At 45.5% G+C, this 19,179-nt stretch overlaps 2 protein-coding genes across 10 annotated transcripts in view; both read right to left on the reverse strand.

Moving 5' to 3' along the window:
* Positions 1-6,000, reverse strand: part of LOC127970125 (girdin) — a 60,049-nt gene extending 54,049 nt beyond the window's left edge. For 2 of the 8 annotated variants that reach the window (XR_008156529.1, XM_052572401.1), the window contains exons 1-2: positions 4,224-6,000; positions 4,027-4,124 (exon numbers count right to left, since the gene is read on the reverse strand). Coding sequence is in view for 6 of the 8 variants with exons in the window: in XM_052572401.1 (XP_052428361.1) it covers positions 4,027-4,124; positions 4,224-4,286 (161 nt within the window). In the remaining 2 variants the exon portion in view is untranslated. The remainder of the gene's footprint in view (positions 1-4,026; positions 4,125-4,223) is intronic. The other 6 variants (XR_008156528.1, XM_052572400.1, XM_052572404.1 and 3 more) reach the window with 5 other exon arrangements.
* A 2,126-nt stretch (positions 6,001-8,126) lies between these two features.
* Positions 8,127-18,423, reverse strand: ppp4r3b (protein phosphatase 4, regulatory subunit 3B). 2 transcript variants are annotated; one of them, XM_052572414.1, is made up of 16 exons: positions 17,851-18,423; positions 17,713-17,768; positions 17,103-17,201; positions 16,384-17,007; positions 14,624-14,701; positions 14,404-14,520; positions 13,861-13,977; positions 13,643-13,774; positions 13,457-13,553; positions 13,329-13,370; positions 12,931-13,089; positions 12,368-12,537; positions 9,381-9,520; positions 9,008-9,144; positions 8,715-8,866; positions 8,127-8,631 (listed from the first exon to the last, which is right to left on the reverse strand). In XM_052572414.1, exons 1-16 carry the CDS (start codon positions 17,975-17,977, stop codon positions 8,530-8,532), a joined length of 2,349 nt encoding a protein of 782 aa, XP_052428374.1. In that variant the 5' UTR covers positions 17,978-18,423; the 3' UTR covers positions 8,127-8,529. The 2 variants fall into 2 exon arrangements, with proteins under 2 accessions (XP_052428374.1, XP_052428375.1); XM_052572415.1 differs by having other exon boundaries at positions 13,457-13,550; positions 17,851-18,401.
* Between the last annotated feature and the right edge of the window lie 756 nt (positions 18,424-19,179).

Raw genomic sequence — 19,179 nt, forward strand, 5'->3', positions numbered from 1 at the left:
AAACAACAGTTTGCAAGCTGTGCTATGTGCGTGTACCACATTCTCTCACTGGCAGCACGACTAACATGGCAGGGCATCTCCACAGGCACCACAAAAACAGATTTATCTGTTAAACCATCAACTACACAAACTACTCTTCCGTCTTCATTTGGAATTAAACTTCCAAGCAACTCAAGTCATGCAAATGCAATTACGCGTGCGGTAGGAGTATTCATAGCCGCGAACATGCGACCTTATTCGGTGGTGGAAAACTCTGGTTTTAGGCATTTAATAAGCGTGCTAGAGCCACGCTACGAAATCCCAAGTAGAACGCATCTCACAGCTATGGTGATTCCCTCCATGTACAATAATGTGAAAGAGAAAGTTATTGAAGGTCTGAGCAGCACACATTTAGTTGCCTTGACTAGAGATTGCTGGACATCCAGAGCAACACAGAGCTTCATGACTGTCACAGCACATTACATTAATGATGACTGGGAAATTCAAAATCCAGTCCTTCAAACTCGCCCCATATATGAAGCACACACAAGTGAAGATTTAGCAGAAGTGCTGAGGGAAGTGGTAGTGGAATTCAACCATCCCTGTGACAACTGATAATGCGAAGAACATTGTCAATGCCTCAAATGCAGCAGGATTGTCACCACACATTGGATGTTTAGCCCACACTGTGAATCTGGCCTCCCAGAAGGGGTTGGGAGTAAACCAGATTTCCCGTCTTTTGGGCAGAGTCAGGAGGGTGGTCACTTTTTTCCGCAGAAGTACCACTGCAGCAGCTCTAAACAACATATCCATCTTTAGGAAGAACATGAAAGAATGAACAAATAGTCATCATTCTCAGGGGATAAAAAGTAGTTATCAGTGTGGTATATGTTCATCTGTTCGGAAATAGTTTAAGACACTTAATTGTTCAGAGACCATGGACATGTCTGTTTTATTGTTTTTGTTTGTTTTGTTGTGAACTTGAATGTCATCTTTTGTGAAGACTGCACTTACAAAAGAGAAACTGGATGGCAGTTTATTTTAAGTTTTCAATTGACTAAAGATATAAGTTATTGTTACATTATGTTGTTAATAAAAGTTTTACATTTGACAATGTAGTGTGGTACATTGCAAACAAAGGTCAGATATTATATTAGATAAAAGTCTAGTTTGAAAAATGACAATCTGTGCTTTAAAGAGAATAAATATAAAAATTGAGAATCGAATCGCACCGTGAGCTTAGAATCGAAAATGCAATCGAATCGAGGATTTGGAGAATCGTGACACCCCTACGGTTTATTGAATCGAACTGTCCGAAAGAAGCACTGGTGATCCGAAAACCGATGCAACCAATTCTTCACTCGTGAACGAGTCAGTCTATTGTTCGTTATCTGTCTCGGTGTTCATCTTCAGTTCCCCCACAATGCATTGCATCACGTCACGTTGGGGAGAGAATTTACCAAACCGCCTTGAGAGCATTGAGAGTGACTACAGAGACGAGTAGTAGACGAGAGTATTCAGATAGCGCAGATTATAGATTAATAGATAGATATACTGAAAGATAGATAGAGAGATATCGACCAACAGCGACCCAAACACACTCGCTTCCCTACAGCACAAGCTTTCGAACGCAGTTTCCATGGGACGGCACCCACACAAGCTCCTGTCAAACACAGCGACAGACACACGGCTACGTTTGCAACAACATTTTCACCGGAGGAAGAGATAAACGCTTAGAAACGTCCATATAGCTAGCATGATGCCTTCTATTTCTAGATGACAAAGTTTACCAGCACTGCTGACGTAGACTAGCTCCAGTGCTCATTACTGCGATGCACCAGGACACTTCACCAACTCTCCACTCATTCTCCTCGGAGCATGCGTTATAGGCTTTGACAGACATCAGGTCTTGGCAATTCCTCATTTGTCCTCTCACGACTGGCTCGATCGAAATTACACGGCTGTGGGTCATCATACATGTTTGCCCTCGTCACCTCTTCCTCATCCCAGTTTCTATCGCAACGTTACATTGACCTGAAATCGTTTTTTCAACGTGTACTACTTGCATAAACCCTGCATCCGTAGGCAGTATTATTCGTAGGGGCTGTCACTGTTGTTTCGCGTGCTGTGTGACCTCTGAACTCTGAGTACATCGATCTAGTATGAGACACGAGTTCACGGGTGGGAAGTCACGGGTTTGATTGCCATTCCAGTGCACTTTCACGGGTTTAAGGTTGTAAAAACACAGGTTACAGGCTGTCTGGAACGCTGCATCATACTAGACTGAGGCTACCTTTCCTCCACTTCTCCCCAACGTGACGTCATCACCGAGCTGCGTAAAACAAACTTTAATACCAAAAACTTAAACTGGTCTTTAAGACCATTTTTGAGACATTTTAAAAATCATATACATATCTTGAGTGATTTATGTACCCATTAATCAACAGTGGTGGTTAACCTGCAACATGGCCTTTAAAACGATTCAGTTCGATTCAGTGAACTGGTTCAAGAAGATCCGGTTACATCGTATGATTCGTTCATGAACCGGATATCACAAACTGCTTTGTTCTGAACTCTCTCTCACAACAGACACGGAAGAGAAGACAATGCTGAATAAAAGTCATCGTTTTTGCTATTTTTGGACCAAAATGTATTTTCAATGCTTCAAAATATTCTAACGGACCCTCTGATGTCACATGGACTACTTTGATAATGTTTTTCTTACCTTTCTGGACATGGACAGTAGACTGTACACACAGCTTCAATGGAGGGACTGAGAGCTCTCGGACTAAATCTAAAATATCTTAAACTGTGTCATGAAGATAAACAGAGGTCTCACGGGTTTGGAATGACATGAGGGAGTTATTAATGACATAATCTTAATACTTAGGTTAACTAACCCTTTAAATACAATTTCAGTCATATTAAAAGCATAAGGCAGCTTTTAGCCTCACGCTGTAGTTAGTTCACTTTCCAGATATGTAAATAAATGAGTAAATTAGCATGATAACACCATGTATTAGCGATCTCCTGGGCTCACGATATGAGGATATCAACACTAGCCTCGACTGTGAATCGACGTATAACACTGCTTCACGTGTCCTGAGCGGTTAGCATTAGCGGTGTCATAATGATCCGCTATGATGCTAGACCTGCGCTGGCCAATCAGAAGACAGAAACCATCCAGGCTGTGTTCCACTGCAGTCCAGACACACACTCACAATCCTCCCTAAACACTTCCCCTCGGACATCTGAAGTGTGTTCCACATCAAGGGGACGAGGGGAGTCCATATGGACCGACCCCTGACCCCTCGATTCTGACCGAGGGAGCACATTTAAGGCTGCTCCATAGACCACAATGCACTGCGATTATGGCATCATCGCAGATCACGTTTAATTTATCCCCACCCCAAACACCTCTTTAATATATAAATGATTTGGTTCACATTTATAAAAGCCCAGGCATACCGGGACACCGGTCCTGGGAAACCTTGTGTGTGAACGCAAACACATCCCAGGACTGATCCTGACACACTCTTTACAGCATTAGATCTGGCTTCTGTTCACACTAGCTCGTTCTGGACTGAACCTGGCTACGTTACTAGGCGCCAGAGCTGGGATCAGTCCAGGGACGTGTTTGCGTTCACACAATGGTCCGGGTCCAGCGTGCAGTGTGAAAGGGTGAGGACTGGATTCCTCTGGTCCTGTCAGCAGTGAACACTCATGCAACACAATCAGTGACCTACATCTGAGTAAAGCAGACTGAGAGAAGGCCATAAAACACTGAACTGAACACAACCCGTTTACGACTCCAGAGCCAGCGGCCATCCTTCAATCTGATTGGCTGCCGGCCTCGGTCAGACATATTGAACTCTTGCATCCAAACCAATATGGCACTCATAATCACAAACACAGTCACGTGACGAGAGGCGGCCCAATCACAGCCCAGCTGACAGTGATATCAGTCAAATACAGCAGGATAACTGTGATTCAGCATGTTATATCCCGTATGTGTGACTCTATAAACACGAATCTGTCTGTACTCACATCTCCGTCATGATGTCGTTCAAATAAACCCCGTCCACCAGCGTCATGAACTCGGACAGAGGAGAGCCGTCGGAGCCCAGCGGAGAGACCGTCTTCACCTGCGCGCACACACACACACACACACACACACACACACACACAGATGAAGCGCTGCAGACCATCACGACGCGGCGCGACGCGATCATCGCGGTACCCACCCAGCACACCAGCGGAGACAGCAGAAAATCCTCCAACAAAGGCGTGATCGCGTCCTGCTCCATCGTGTCCGTGGATCGGGAATAAACCGTGAGTGTGTGAGATCCGAGTGTTTATGAAGCCGCTGTCACTCGTCCAGCCGCGGGAGACTCATGAGAAGCGAGGATCCTGCGCTTATTCTCCGCCGGAGACCGAGACCGAGCCCTTCATCCCCAGCGAGAGCCGCTGTTCTCCGTTACTGCAGCGTGACGCGAGGGAACAAAGCGCCGCCTGTACTTCAGCGAGCACACTACCGAGGGCACTGATTTACTGCTGCACTTCCGCCGCACAGCGGGTCAGACACCGCCCCCGAGCCCAGTGTGCACAAACACCGCCCAGCTATCACACATACACTAGATCTAGTGTATAAACACAGCGTTCATTCAGAACACAGCCGCTACAGAGCACACAGGCGGGACTAGGACTAGTGTATCAGTGCGCCATCGAGAACACGCCCACTGTCTGGAAACATCACATCACACACTCCGGAGTGAGCAGCACACACACACACACACACACACAGCGTTGTGGCAGCAGTATGAACACGTGTGTTATATGAGAATAAGCATGTTATATTCACATCACAGTGACGTCACGCGCTCATAATCGAGTGTCTGCACGTGTATATCACAGTTTATTAGCTGTAGTCTAGTTTAGAGATTTTAGGTATAGTATGTCACAGTTTAATTTATTTTGCTATCCTCACAATGAACTATAGACTCCTGCACCCACTACTAAAATTTAAACTAATTATATATATTCACACACACTCACCTAAAGGATTATAAGGAACACCATACTAATACTGTGTTTGACCCCCTTTCGCCTTAATTCTGCGTGGCATTGATTCAACAAGGTGCTGAAAGCATTCTTTAGAAATGTTGGCCCATATTGATAGGATAGCATCTTGCAGTTGATGGAGATTTGTGGGATGCACATCCAGGACACGAAGCTCCTGTTCCACCACATCCCAAAGATTGGGTTGAGATCTGGTGACTGTGGGGCTATTTCAGTACAGTGAACTCATTGTCATGTTCAAGAAACCAATCTGAAATGATTCGAGCTTCATGACATGGTGCATTATCCTGCTGGAAGTAGCATCAGAGGATGGGTACATGGTGGTCATAAAGGGATGGACATGGTCAGAAACAATGCTCAGGTAGGCCGTGGGATTTAAACGATGCCCAATTGACACTAGGGGGCCTAAAGTGTGCAAAGAAAACATCCTCCAAACCATTACACCATCACCAGCAGCCTGCACAGTGGTAACAAGGCATGATGGGTCCATGTTCTCATTCAGTTTTGAATTGAGACTCATCAGACCAGGCAACATTTCTCCAGTCTTCAACTGTCCAATTTTGGTGAGCTCGTGCAAACTGTAGCCTCTTTTTGCTATTTGTAGTGGAGATGAGTGGTACCCGGTGGGGTCTTCTGCTGTTGTAGCCCATCCGTCTCAAGGTTGTGTGTGTTGTGGCTTCACAAATGTTTTGCTGCATACCTCGGTTGTAACGAGTGGTTATTTCAGTCAAAGTTGCTCTTCAATCAGATTGAATCAGTCGGCCCATTCTCCTCTGACCTCTAGCATCAACAAGGCATTTTCTCCCACAGGACTGCGGTGGTTGTGTGTGAAAACCCAGTAACTGAGCAGATTGTGAAATACTCAGACCGGCCCGTCTGGCACCAACAACCATGCCACGCTCAAAATTGCTTAAATCATCTTTCTTTCCCATTCTGACATTCAGTTTGGAGTTCAGGAGATCGTCTTGACCAGGACCACACCCCTAAATACATTGAAGCAACTGCCATGTGATTGGTTGATCAGATAATTGCATTAATGAGAAATTGAACAGGTGTTCCTAATAATCTTTTAGGTGAGTGTAGATATATATCTTTTGGTTTGACTGAATGGGAACACTTTTTTTTCTTCTCCTTTAATAAACAAACAGTTGTAGAAGCAGTTTTATATTTATATGTCATAACCCTTATTTCTGTCATAAACACAGTAAAGGGAGCGCTGGGATTCTGGCTGGTTTGTTTTAAAGGTACTTGAGTTCCTCTTGAGGTCTCTCAGTGTTTTCTGGCTCTGCAGTATATCTACAGACGATATTAAAGTGAGCTTCTTCACTCAGTGACTCACAGTGTGGTCATAATGACTCATTAATACACATTCACTATTACAGACACAAGATGAAGCACTGAGCACTTCATCAACAACAATCTTACCTTGCAGCGCTACCACACATTCATTACTGTACAGTTAGGGTTATGAAATTATGCATAACATATTATTATAAAAGTAACCTGTAAGAAAGAAACCTTAGAATAAAGAGTTAGCACAAATGTTTCTAATCTAGATCTGTCATGTTTTGAGCTGGATCAGTCAGAAGAACTCTTCTGTTAACCTCAGTTACCGTGTCTATTATCTCTAATGATGCATTCTATCAGAAGAAATAGAGTTATATCAGTTTATATCAGGACCAGAGGGATGAGAGCGAGTCATAGCAGAGTAAACCTTACATTTGATCATGCGACGCTGTGATCATAGAGAGATTTACACGTGAGGAGGACAGAAGCCATCGAGACTAACACAAGAGTGAAGATACACCAGTGAACAGAGCGAGCTAGTGTTCGAGCGTTCATGTTCCTGGTCCTGGATCTGATGAGAAGAACCCTTCAGATCATCAAGAGTAACTCAGTGTGTGTGTGTGTGTGTGTGGTCACTCCTGGAAGAACATGCTCCTCGTATGATATCTGACACACAGCGTGTTCCTCTGGTTCAGCAGCTGACCCAACAGATGAACGACTGATGACCCAACTCACTTCCTGTCTGGGTCATGTGTGTGTGCTTTATATGAACCTTTGGTCAAGACATTGTTAATCAAAGATTAGATATCATAAACACTATCATAGCTACTATATTGTTATGGTTTTAGATGGGCGCTGAAGTCTGATTTCACGATGACTTAAATGATTGTAATCTTGATGATCAGTGATCAGTTCAGAACAGTGTAGAAGACATAGATGACATTTAGAGAAGTCATCATGTGATCAGTTACACTACTGTAGGAAGCTGAGATAGTCACACTATTCATCACATTTTAAACAGAGTAACGTGTGATCTGTTAGATTTCTACAGTCACCTTCCCAGCACTGACAACAGGAAACAGGAAACGGGAGCTTGCCACCTGGAAGAAGGGCATGAGTGTTTGAGATGTGTGTGTGTGATCAGAAGTGAGCTCAGGTCCTCCGATGGTCAGTGTCCGTCCGTCCTCCAGTCCAGGGATCCGCTCCTGACCACCTCATCCTCATCCTCATCCTCATCCTCCTGCTTCAGCACAGACATGACTGAGCTTGTCTGTATTAACATTGGTCTAGTGAGAACTATAAAAATTTTGTAATAATGTGATTCAAGTAGATTAATTCTTCAGGTTCATACTTCAGTAAAAGCAGCGCTGAACTCTGACCCAGAGTGATGTGGTGATCTGTGTAGAGCAGTGCTGCCTCTAGAGGACAGAGAGAGAACAGCAGCTTCCTCTCCACACACTGTTCTCCTCCAGAGACGGAGATCTTCAGCATCGCTAACACTGCTCACATTTATACTAAATACACACAAATATGAATAACTTGAGGCAATGAAGCAAATGAACAATTCAATTTTAAATCCCTCCAAAATGACCGAATTAAAAAGTGAGTGATGTGACACCTTACACACTGTCGGTCGGGTCATTAACAGACTGATAGTGTGTGTGTGTGTGTGTGTGTTTCCTCCTGATGCGTGTGAGCTAGTTCAGTCCAGCTCTGGACACACGTGTGGTCATCATCCTCCATCATGCTTCTGGTGAGTCACAAAATACTGAACAACCGGGTTTAATTGCAGGACCAAATTTAATCTGAAAATTGTAAAAAATATCAAATTCATACAAATGCAGTTTAACGGAGGCGTTGCTAGTAGGAAAGTGTGCACAAACGAGGGGAAGAACTAAAAGCGTTTGTCTTTAATATTGAATCTAGCCGTCTGAAGGTTGGAGTCCGGTCAGCTTGGGTCTTCTCTGACCTTACATCAGTCCACAGATCACACAAATCAAAACATCGACTAATATTATATGTGTTTAAAACCTTGAGCGCCTGACTCCACCAGCGTCAGAAGAAGTCCACCGAGGAGCCTGTGCTTCAGCAGCTCTTCAGCTCCGTCAGTGTGGCTAGTTCTGCTAGTCCTGCTAGCCTGCGCGGCCTCCCATCAGCCCCTGCTGTGACGGCTCACCGGGGGCTTTACGAGCCCAGACGAGGTCTCTTGTGCGGCGCCTGCTCCTCCTCAGCGTCCTCCTCCTCGTCCTCCTCGTCTTCATCGTCTGGGTAGTCCACGAGTCCAGTCTGCGGAGCACAGACAGCTTCAGAACACACACACACACACACACACACACTCTTGTGCTTCTGGAGGTGATCATGTGACGTACCCGGGCCGTCTGGCCTGAAGGTGGCGCTGCAGCTCTGCTGGAGGAGGTGGAGGGTGGAGGTCTGGAGCCGTTAGCGGTGTTAGCCGCTCCAGCCGAGTGACAGAAGCTGAACTTCCGCTTGGCCTGGTTCTCCTTGTCCTGACTCTCTTTCACTGGACCACCAGACACACACACACACACACACACACACACACTCATCAGCCCATGCTCTTATGAACTCAAGGCTTTCTCCAGGTCTTCATCTGTGGAAGAGTGAGTAAAGGAACCCTGCAGGACTCTGAGGGCACTCATACCTTTCTCGCTCTCCATGAACTTCCCGTAGTCGCTCTTGCACTTGTCCAGGCCGGTGTCCGGGACCTCGTCCTCCTCCTCATCCTCGTTCAGCCACGTGTCCTCGTCCTCCTCGAAGGAGCGTGTGTCCCTGCGGTACCTGTGAGAGATCACTGCAGGCTTACACACATACTGCACCTGCAGCGCTCATGCTAACGCTAGTACACCACTGGACCGTGTGTAATACAGATTAAACAGAGAGAGATCCAGCTGTTTCTGTCAGACAGCAGTCATTTCTAACGAGTGTGACCAGGGATGCAGTGATCTGCTCCAGAAGTCGCGTGTACTGAATGCTGTGTTGTCTAGAGGTGAACAGAGTAAGAGTGTGATCATCACCTGCTGAAGCCTCGGCTCTGGCGCTCCTTCTCCTGCTCGTAGCGCTGCTTCAGACCCTTGAAGGTCTGCACGTACTCGATGGACTCCAGCGCCGTGGTGAAGTTATCCACGATGTGTGCGGTCAGAGATCTGATGTCCTCCTGAGAACAGAAGTATCTGGACTGTATCAAGAGCTGTGTGTGTAGTTCTGATGAAACCATACTAGACAAGTAAACTATCTCTCGGGGGATTCTGATTCAGTGACTCACTCAAGATCTACTTGTTTCATACATTAATACATTTCCTAAAGATAAGAGATGCACACTCAGGAGCTGATAGATGTAGTGATGCACGATATATCAGCCATCATATCAATATCGGCCGATAAATGTATTTTTCTCTGTTATCGTTATCGAACCGATACGAGAATCTGGCCGATATCTTTGAGCCGATGATAATTCCTGCAGAGATTTAAATAGACTTTTTTGGCTTAATATTTACAGATACTATTCCATATCGCGATTTGATGCAAGTGCAATGACCAACATTTGATTAATTCATTCAAAATTTGGCACATTCCATGACATTCCGGGATAAACTGTAAATTCAGTTTTTAGACTGGATTCCGCGATTCCTTCCACGTTTTCTGCATCGTGGAAATAATAGGGTCCTACAATAAGAAACAACTTGTAAAACCCAGTATAGATCAGCAGCAGGTACCGTATAAAATCAGAAACAGTTCTTGTTCAGTAAAATGATCATATCTGCCTTCTCCGGCAGGATGCGTGAGCGTTCAGGACAGATGACTTTATGATCTCCTGTGGAGAAGACACATTCGCTGGGTGTAGAAGAAGCTTGAACACATAAATAGAAGAAAGAAGAGGCAGCGGAGGACGGGCAGTGCGTCAAAGACGGGGCAAATATTTATTTCTACTCCATGAACTCGGAGGTGTTTTATCTTGTTCGACGTGCTCCCCCCCATGCACGAAACAATCTTGATGCAAATGTTGCCTTTTGTCGAGATTTTGTTTTGTTTAGGAAAGTCCACACCGCCGACACACGCTATCCATGTTTGACTCGCTCGATTATGCCTACACTTCCAGTGTATGCTTCTTTGCTGGTGTTCAGTGGTTTCTTCTTCTTCCAGTTGGCGTACTAGGAATCGAAATTTTAACTTTTGAACGATTCAGGAAAATAAATAAATAAATAAATCGCAATGCTAGTCGCGGTTCCAATCGATACCCGATACCCAAGCATAACCATGATAGTTTTTAATAGCTTGAAATATCACTGGAAGCACTTTGGAAAGGGAAACCCGGTGAACTGCAGCATGTGCAGGACGAGTCTGTCATTATAATGAGATTATTAGCTACTGTACGCATGTAAGGGAATCTCTGTTCGTCCGTGTTTGAGTGAGTGGTTAAGAGAAGAGCACATACAGATCCACACGACTAGCACAGTTACGTTCGCTTGTGCATTTAGTCTTTTGTGAGACTGTACGTTGTGAATATTGTGTTTATTTCATGCATATAAATCAGATTGTTCTTTGTTTGGTTAAGTTATAGCCTAAAGCGTGTTAACTGAGCGCTTCAGTCCGCTGGTGATCATCTTTAGCTCAGCGCACAGCTCAAACAGCAGTTTACTACATTAATAACTATGATTCAGATCGTCATATATAACATTATAGTGAGAACACTGTTATAATGAAACGTTATGAGTTCTTTTGGTTTGGTTTCTGTGTTTCAGTGTGTTGTTGCAGGAAGAGCCGAGAGAAATCAACAACAGTTACACATTCTGATTAGCACACAACTTAGTTTGAGTTCACATCTGCAGTTGCATCCTTTTGTACATATATAAGTTGTAATATATTTATGTTGCATGAATATCTGAATATAAGATGTGTTTCCGTGTGTAAGCTGGCAGTACTTCAGTTTACCGGTGTTCAGCTTCACACACAGCTTGTGCACAGCAGCAATGACTGTCAAACACAATATTATAAAGAGAATATTACCGTCATAAATGCATTGTTTGAATTATCTGTGTTTGTTTGCCGTGTTTCAGCACATTCAGAGCGTGTGTCCACGACACATCTGATTATTCAGGGTTTGTATGATTGTAGTATTGGAAAGAGTCAAAACTGACCGCACTTTCAGCACCTGACGCACACATTAACAGTGTTTTCTCTCAGAGACCACGAGAGACTCATCTACTAATGTGAGGTATATATAACTGATTTAATTCATTTCTTTAATGTTTCTCTTGTGGCCCAAACAGAGTGAGAACAATCAGAAGAAACATTATTTGTGTTGAACAGATAGTTTTTGAAAGTTGGTGCAGAAAATTGATGAAGTTTTACTGAAGAGTAACAATTGTATTTAGGCTATAGTCCTATAATTGATTGTAGGCTTTAATAAACCTGTCTTAAAATACATTTTAAAACCTTTTCACTGAGTAGTCTAAGCTAACAGCCTAATGTTTTATTCTCCTCACATGTGTCAGTTCTGCGGTGATGCACTATGACTTTAATATTAATTTAATAATAAAAGTAACCTAATAATAAAAGCCAGAAAATAACAGGTCTACATTAATAGGAAATACTCTTAATAATGACAATATTTAATGATTTTGACAATATCTCTGGCTATAGTGCTTACATGATGGACCTCTTTCCACACACTCCTTCGTCTCATCACCTTATATTGTTTTTACACACAAGTAAAGTCGTCCATTAACTTGTTTCCATTATTTGAGCATTGTTTTATTTATTTGTAAGGCTGCTTTATGTTGAAGTGTTTAATGGCTTTTAATGATGAGACTTTTTTTAGTAATCAGGCTCTCAAAAATGTAGATTTATTGACCAACATATTGGTCATCGGCCTCCATATTTAAAGAATAATCGGTCTCGGCCGAATGTTAATATCGGTGCATCCCTAGACCGGTGTGACTGAAGGGTTATGTGGTGTGTGACCCGGTGTGTCAGATGCAGGCTGGGGTCAGAGGTCACTCACCACTCTGATGAACTCAAACAGCTCGATGATGGCAGAGTTCAGCAGGTTATATCTGGTGCCGTTGTCCAGCAGCGCGTTGATGACCGGCTCGAACAGGTTTCCTTTCACGATGTAGCGGTTGTAATACTCGTCCTTCAGGCCGATGATTCTCCTCATGAAGCGCAGCGCACCTGGACAATCACACAATCACCTGCATTACTGACGAGCGTCTGATCACTCGCTCTAACACAAGGACACCGCATCATCACGGATCACTGCTTCACACCAGGTTAGGGAGCCCAAATTATTCTGCTGAAAATAGTTAAAAAAAAGCTCTTTCTGCCAAAGAAGCAAGAAACACAATAGATTGCTCTGACATTTTTGGTGACATTCTCAAATAGTGTCCAATGGACCTGATAAAGCAGATATAATGCAGCACACACGTCTGCATGTTACAGTGTGATGTGTTTCTGTGATGCTCCGCCGTGTTTTCAGCATCATTCCTCCAGTCTTCAGCATCACGTGATCTTCAGGAATCATATGCTGTCAGTGTGTGATGTGTGTAATCAGTGTGCAGAACTCACAGAGCGCCAGGAAGCTGTGTCTGGAGTTCATGAGCGTCAGCACCCTCCTCAGCAGGTCTCTGGTCATGATGTAGCTCTTGATGTGGTACGAGTGATGCTCCACACAGAAGGTGAGCAGCTCCAGGATCAGAGCCAGCAGCTGCGCCGTCTGGAAGTTATCTGACACACACACACACACAGATTGGTAATTTCACTCATGAATGATTATTTTAGGTTCAAGCGTGAGTAATGATCCTGAGACGAGTCGAGTTCAGCTGTTTCTAAAGCACCTGCTGTTCAAACCAGACTCAGAATGGACTGGAGGAACCTCAGAGTCAGTGTGGAACCATTCCTTGGTTTATCTGATCAGGGTGTGTGTGTGTGTGTGTGTAAACACAGTGTATAGAGCAGCGGGGTACCTGGACACACGGGGTTAACTCGAGCCGCTCCCTCGCTCAGATCTGTGGACAGACAGAGAGAGAGAGAGAGGTGTTGACATGTGCCTCACAGACGCGGACCGCTGCAGCCGAGCAGCCGTGTGTCTCACCTGGGTCCTCCTCGGCCGTGTTAGCCAGCAGCGGAGCCGTCAGCACGTGCATACAGTACTTGTAGAAGAAGCTGAGGAACTCGCTCTTCTCCGCCTTCTGTCCACACACACACACACACACACACAGAGACAGAGGTGAGATCAGTGCTCTCAGTGTGAGCGGGTCAGGGGTGACGTGTGACTCACGCTGGCCGGAGCGAGCATGTTCTCGGGGTCGATGAGGGTCCTCAGGAGCCCCATCAGCTGCACTGCACCGCCCAGCTCCGGGTCCGAGTCACAGATCATCTGCTTGATCACCACGTTAATCAGCAGCACGTCCTGGACACAGCACACACTCTTCATCTCACACCGAACATACGGAGTCGTGACAGACGTCCAGACACATGTGTGTGTGTGATACTCACGTCGTCGGCCTGCTGCGGCTCCTGCATGACGAACTCACGCACCATAGACGGACTGAACTCCACCAGGTAAGAGAAGATGTCTGTGGCCGCAGCCTTCACCTGCACGTCCTCCATGCCCTTCACACACACACACACACACACACCTCCTGATCACCTGACAGAAACCATCTCCTCATGATAACCGCTGGTCATGGCCATGGTTTCACACCACAGAATCACAGTGTTAGAGACAGTGATGAGACGAATATTAACACACCTCACAAACACCACCAGAGACTGCTGGGACACAAATACACCATCTATTCTGTGTGATCGTATGTTTACTGTCCTCAAGTTTCCTCAGTTACAGTGTCTCTCTCTGAGGTTTACTCGGTGATGACTGGATGTCTTGCTCTATATTAGAGATCTCCTGAGTGTGGTCGTGCTGTTACTCTGTGATGTGTGTGTGTGTAGTCGAGGAATTAAACACTCGTGACAGCTAAAGGAACAGGATTCCCTGATTTCTCATCATTAGTGATTGTGATGTATTAACCCTGTCCTCACCATCACGATCTCCAGCGCTGGTAAGATGCCCAGATTGGCCAGAGTCTTGAAGAAGGCGTCTCTGTTCTGAGGCTGCAGCGTTTGTGAGAAAGCACAGAACTCCTTGAAGAAGTTCACCTGCAGACACAGAGAGGACAGGTGTGAACCCCTGCTGTGTGTGTGTGTGTGTGTGTGTGTGTGTGTGTGTGTGTGAGTGTGTGTGTGTGAGTGTGTGATGTACCAGCTCTCTCCTCTTGCTGTCCTCTGTAGCTTCATCTGTGAGCTGAGCGAACACCTCCGTCAGGAACTTCTCATCCTCCTGAGACACACACACACACACACACACACACACACACACACACACAGAGCGTTACACACCTCTCTCATCTCATCTCCACACCTTCTCATGTTCGAGCACAGACCCTTTTTTAACATGTTTATATTTCACGAAGAGCTGTGCAGGGTTTGGTCTGAAAAGGACAGCTGTCTCATTTAGAGACCGTCCTGAATCTCATATGTTGAGATGAATCAGGGGAAGTTGTGAGTTATATTGCATTGTGAGGAGAGTGAACCGTTACATCACTAGAAATACTTCACTTGAAAATGTATCTATTAAAATTGAATGAACAGTTACATTTTTTACATTTAATATTAATAACATTAATATTTTTACATTAATAACAGAATACAATTCAATATGAATAGCACACTTCTGCCACAATACCACGGTGCAGGTGTTACTACAGTAGATTCATGGTAAAAGATGCTGGTTTGTAGATTGAAGAGTGTGTTTTGTTCTGCTTCACTGGTGTTCCTGGCTGAACTCAAGCGCTTGGATCTCACAGATCTGTTTAGTGTGCTGTGACCAACACTCATCTGCTCTAGTGAGCTCGCAACCACTGTGCTGCGGTTTGAACTTCGAGCTGAGTGGATAGACGCGGTGTGTCACCGTTTAGAGGAGTATTAGCGCTGAAACCATTGGTCATCATTATCGAGATCAAAAAACTGTCCAGAAATATGTGTGTTGAGTAGTCTCTCAATCTCATATAAGCTGACGTAAGATCCTGCAGTAACGTGGTTTGACCAGTGTGGCGCTGTAGCTCAAGACTGTAATCAGTCCTCCTGGACACATGTCAAGAGAAGAAGACACAGCTCTCCAGCGCAAACACAGCTGAACCCGAAGCTGCCGAGCCGTGTTTGGATCAATGTGTGAATATATGCTGCACGTTCCTCTCAACAACACAGTAAACAACAAAACTGACAGCGGTGAGAAAGCAGCAGTTAAGAAAGCACTGCACAGATTACAGTGATGTGATGAGAGATCAAAGCTTGCTCTAGCTCAGGACTGCACAGACACAGAACCACACTTGAGCAGAAGTGTCTCCGGCACGCTCACGATACGACTTTAGTGTGAGGAGACCCTGAAACACATCTCCTGAGATGTTAACACTTATCAACAGGTTACACATCAGTGAACACAACAACAGCACTCATTATGTCTATGTGGGTACTTTTTTCATTTTGCTCCGCCATTTTGTTCTTTGGGTTAAAAAGAAAAGTCGAACCTACATTACGAGAAATTAGGTATATATGTGTTAACTTAGTGTCTGCAGGATATGCCTCGTGCTTTTCTCAGTATTATTCATGAGAATGAACTCTTGTGATCCGATCACTGCGCTCTGTTATGCACAAGGTCGTCTTACAGCAGACAATTCTAAATTTATTCAAGTTTATGAACATATTTCATATTCTCTCATGCTCCGAACACGAGCCAGCACCGTTCTGTGATCAGCAGTGAATCTCCATCACATGCATTCACTCCACAGAGCCCTGGTCCACTGGCATTATCACATTCATAATCGCAGATGAATCGCATTCGATTGAACGTGCTATCGTATAGCTCATCAGTGAACTACAGCTCTGTGTGGTGAAAGAGAGCAGGTGATGGAGATTCACTACTGATCACAGAACCACACCTGAGATGAATTACACAGCCCGCACCTGCAGCATGCTGACGATCTCCACTTTATTGAAGAAGATGAAGGAGGACAGCGTGGACAGGAAGTTGTCCTCGAAGACGGACTGCGTGGGCAGGATGATGTCCTGGATGTACTGCACGCGGTAGGTCTGGTGGATCTTCTGCCGCAGCTCTGAGTCTGTGATGGGGATCACCTCTCTGAAGCGGGCCGTCTGCGTCAGGAACTCCCGGTGGCTCTTGGGCTGCAGCAGCGCCGGCTCGTACTCCAGACAGCCCACCACGTCCATGATGCAGTCGTCAGAGAACATCACCTCGAACAGCGTGGCCTTGTTGAGGAAGAGCAGGCCGCGCACGATCTGGTAGAGCTGCTGCAGGCCCCGGCGGTCGCCCGCCTCCTCGCTCGCCCGGAACAGCTGCAGCAGCTTCCTGATGTATCCTGAGCTGAGCAGAGCGAGCGCCAGCCTCTCACGCCGCACGGGTGAAGGCAGCACAGACGTCACCAGCTCGGCCAGCTCCTCCAGACGCTCCGGCTCACAGGGAGGAAGCTCCAGCAGCTGAGCGCTCTCCGGCGTGTCCTCGAACCGCTCCTCCTCAGACTCATCCACGGGGTCCTGCGTGATCTCCACGGACGGGTCCTTGCCCTGCACCTGCACACACACACACACACACACACGAGGCCGGTCAGCATCCTCCGGTCCATTACTGCAGACCCTGAACATCACACACACACACACACACACACCTGACAGATCTTCTCCCAGATCTCATCACAGCCTGCTTTCTCCTGGAAGCTCAGAGCCAGGTCACAGTTCTCCGCCTCGGACCAGACGATGAGCGTATCCTGAGGAGACAGCACACACACACTAACATCATTCACACACACACTCCACGTGTCCCTGCAGCACAGCAGTCATCAGGAGCACAGGGATATTTGTAGAAACGGACCATACATTTTACTTTTATGACAAAAATCATTAGGATATTAAGTAAAGATCATGTTCCATGAAGATATTTAGTAAATGTCCTACTGTAAATATCAAAACTTCTTTTTTGATTTGTTATATGCATTCCTAAGAACTTCATTTGAACAACTTTAAAGATTATCTTCTCAATTTATATTCCAGATTTTCAAATAGTTGTATCTCAGACAAATATTGTCCTCCTCACAAAGCACACATCAATGGAGAGATGATTTATTCAGCTTTCAGACAATTATGACTGGTTTTGTGCTCCAGGGTCACGTGTGAGCTGGAGGATGACGTCACTGAATTCAATGATGCAATTAAATTGAGTGTTTACTGTCCTTGTGCAGGACTACAGACAGTGTCGTGAGCGCGCTTCTGTGGACGCACCTGCTGCTTCTGGTACGCGGTGTCGGGGCTGATCCGGGACTCCAGCAGCAGAGAGCCTGCAGAAAACACAACACACTTCATCAGACGCGCGGCGCGATGCGACGCGACGGAGGGAGCTCCGACAGACGCGTCTCTTACCGTCAGCCTCTCCGGTGACCGTTAGCGAGTCCGCCTCCGAGCAGCAAACATGCCCGGTGCCCCGGTCCTCCCACTGCCGCTCCTCGTTCAGCGTGTACACCTTCACCCGCCGCCGGGTGTCGCTCATCCTCCCGCACGAACCAGCACCAGCTCCAGCACCGAACCAGCACCGCAGTCCTGACGCACCGAGCGGAGCTAACGTTAGCACTGCCTCGCCTCAGAGCCGCTCATCCTAACCCTGGCTAACTCAGTCCACACAACACGAGCCGGGGCCTGGGCCTCAGAGAGACAAGAGTTTATAGCACAACACTAACGTTACACCGAAACCTGACGCTAGCTCCTATCGGTCATTTTAACCTCAGGAAAGCAGTTAATTAGCCCCCAGAAGGAGCCGAGCCTCACACAGTCCCGAACAGCACGAGCCTCGGGTGTTTAAGGTCTTCAGGTCTCGTTATAGCTCAGATTAGCGCGGAACGGCTCGAGTGTTTACGCTACTGTTCTCCGACCGCCGCCATCTTGTGTCTTTCACTGCATCAGCGCTGCTCTGATGCGCGGGGTTTCCGCGCGGGGGCTGCTACGGCGGCCGCGCAGGACTCCGCCGTTACCATAGTTACCGCGAATGATTTGAGAGAGAAGCCCATTTGTTCTGACTCTGATCTCAGCGGTGTCTAAAACAACGGAACAGGTTACAGATGAGGAGATTACATATAACACTGTAGATAGGTTGTGTAACTATTCCAATTACTTTATTAAAATTCGATTACTTTTTGAAAACATTCCTAAAATTATAATGAATGTATGTGTTTATCCTTTTCAAACACTTAAAGCAACCTACAGTACTGTCAGACTTTACAATAATTTGAATTAAGATTATAATAATTCAGCTCTTCTTTAAGACCATTCTTCTGAGGTTGATATAGAATAATAAGATGTAGTTTAGTAGCTATGATAGTGTTTATGAAATCAAATCTTTGGGAAGCTATGAACTGTCCATCTGAAACTATGAAGCACACACACATGACCCAGACAGGAAACGAGAGTTATGGACACACTGCGGTTTCCTGCAGGTTATGAAACACATCAATTCAAATATTTGTGTGCGATATGACTAACATTTTCTTATGTAACTGATTTAACTACACCCCCCCAGTAACTGTAACAGATTAAACTTAATTTTGTAATAAAACTACGTCATTTAGTTACATGTACTGGGGACAATGTTTTTTTTTTATAACCAGTTTTACTACAAATGTCATGTTTAATCTATGTTTAGTGTATCAAAACGTCTCTGTTTGCTGTCATAGCCTGGGTTCTCTGAGAGACTGAACG

Source organism: Carassius gibelio, chromosome B13 (genome assembly GCF_023724105.1).
Source record: "Carassius gibelio isolate Cgi1373 ecotype wild population from Czech Republic chromosome B13, carGib1.2-hapl.c, whole genome shotgun sequence".
NCBI classification, from domain to species: domain Eukaryota; kingdom Metazoa; phylum Chordata; class Actinopteri; order Cypriniformes; family Cyprinidae; genus Carassius; species Carassius gibelio.

Bases quoted from the DNA above. Each gene is read 5' to 3' on its own strand.
- ppp4r3b (XM_052572414.1), bottom strand. From the start codon at position 17,977: ATGAGCGACACCCGGCGGCGGGTGAAGGTGTACACGCTGAACGAGGAG. The intron at 13,090-13,328 runs GTACCCCGCTGC...TGTGTGTGTCAG, and splicing joins AGTTAACCCCGTGTGTCCAG to ATAACTTCCAGACGGCGCAG. The intron at 9,521-12,367 runs GTGAGTGACCTC...TTCTGTTCTCAG, and splicing joins TGTTTGAGTTCATCAGAGTG to GAGGACATCAGATCTCTGAC.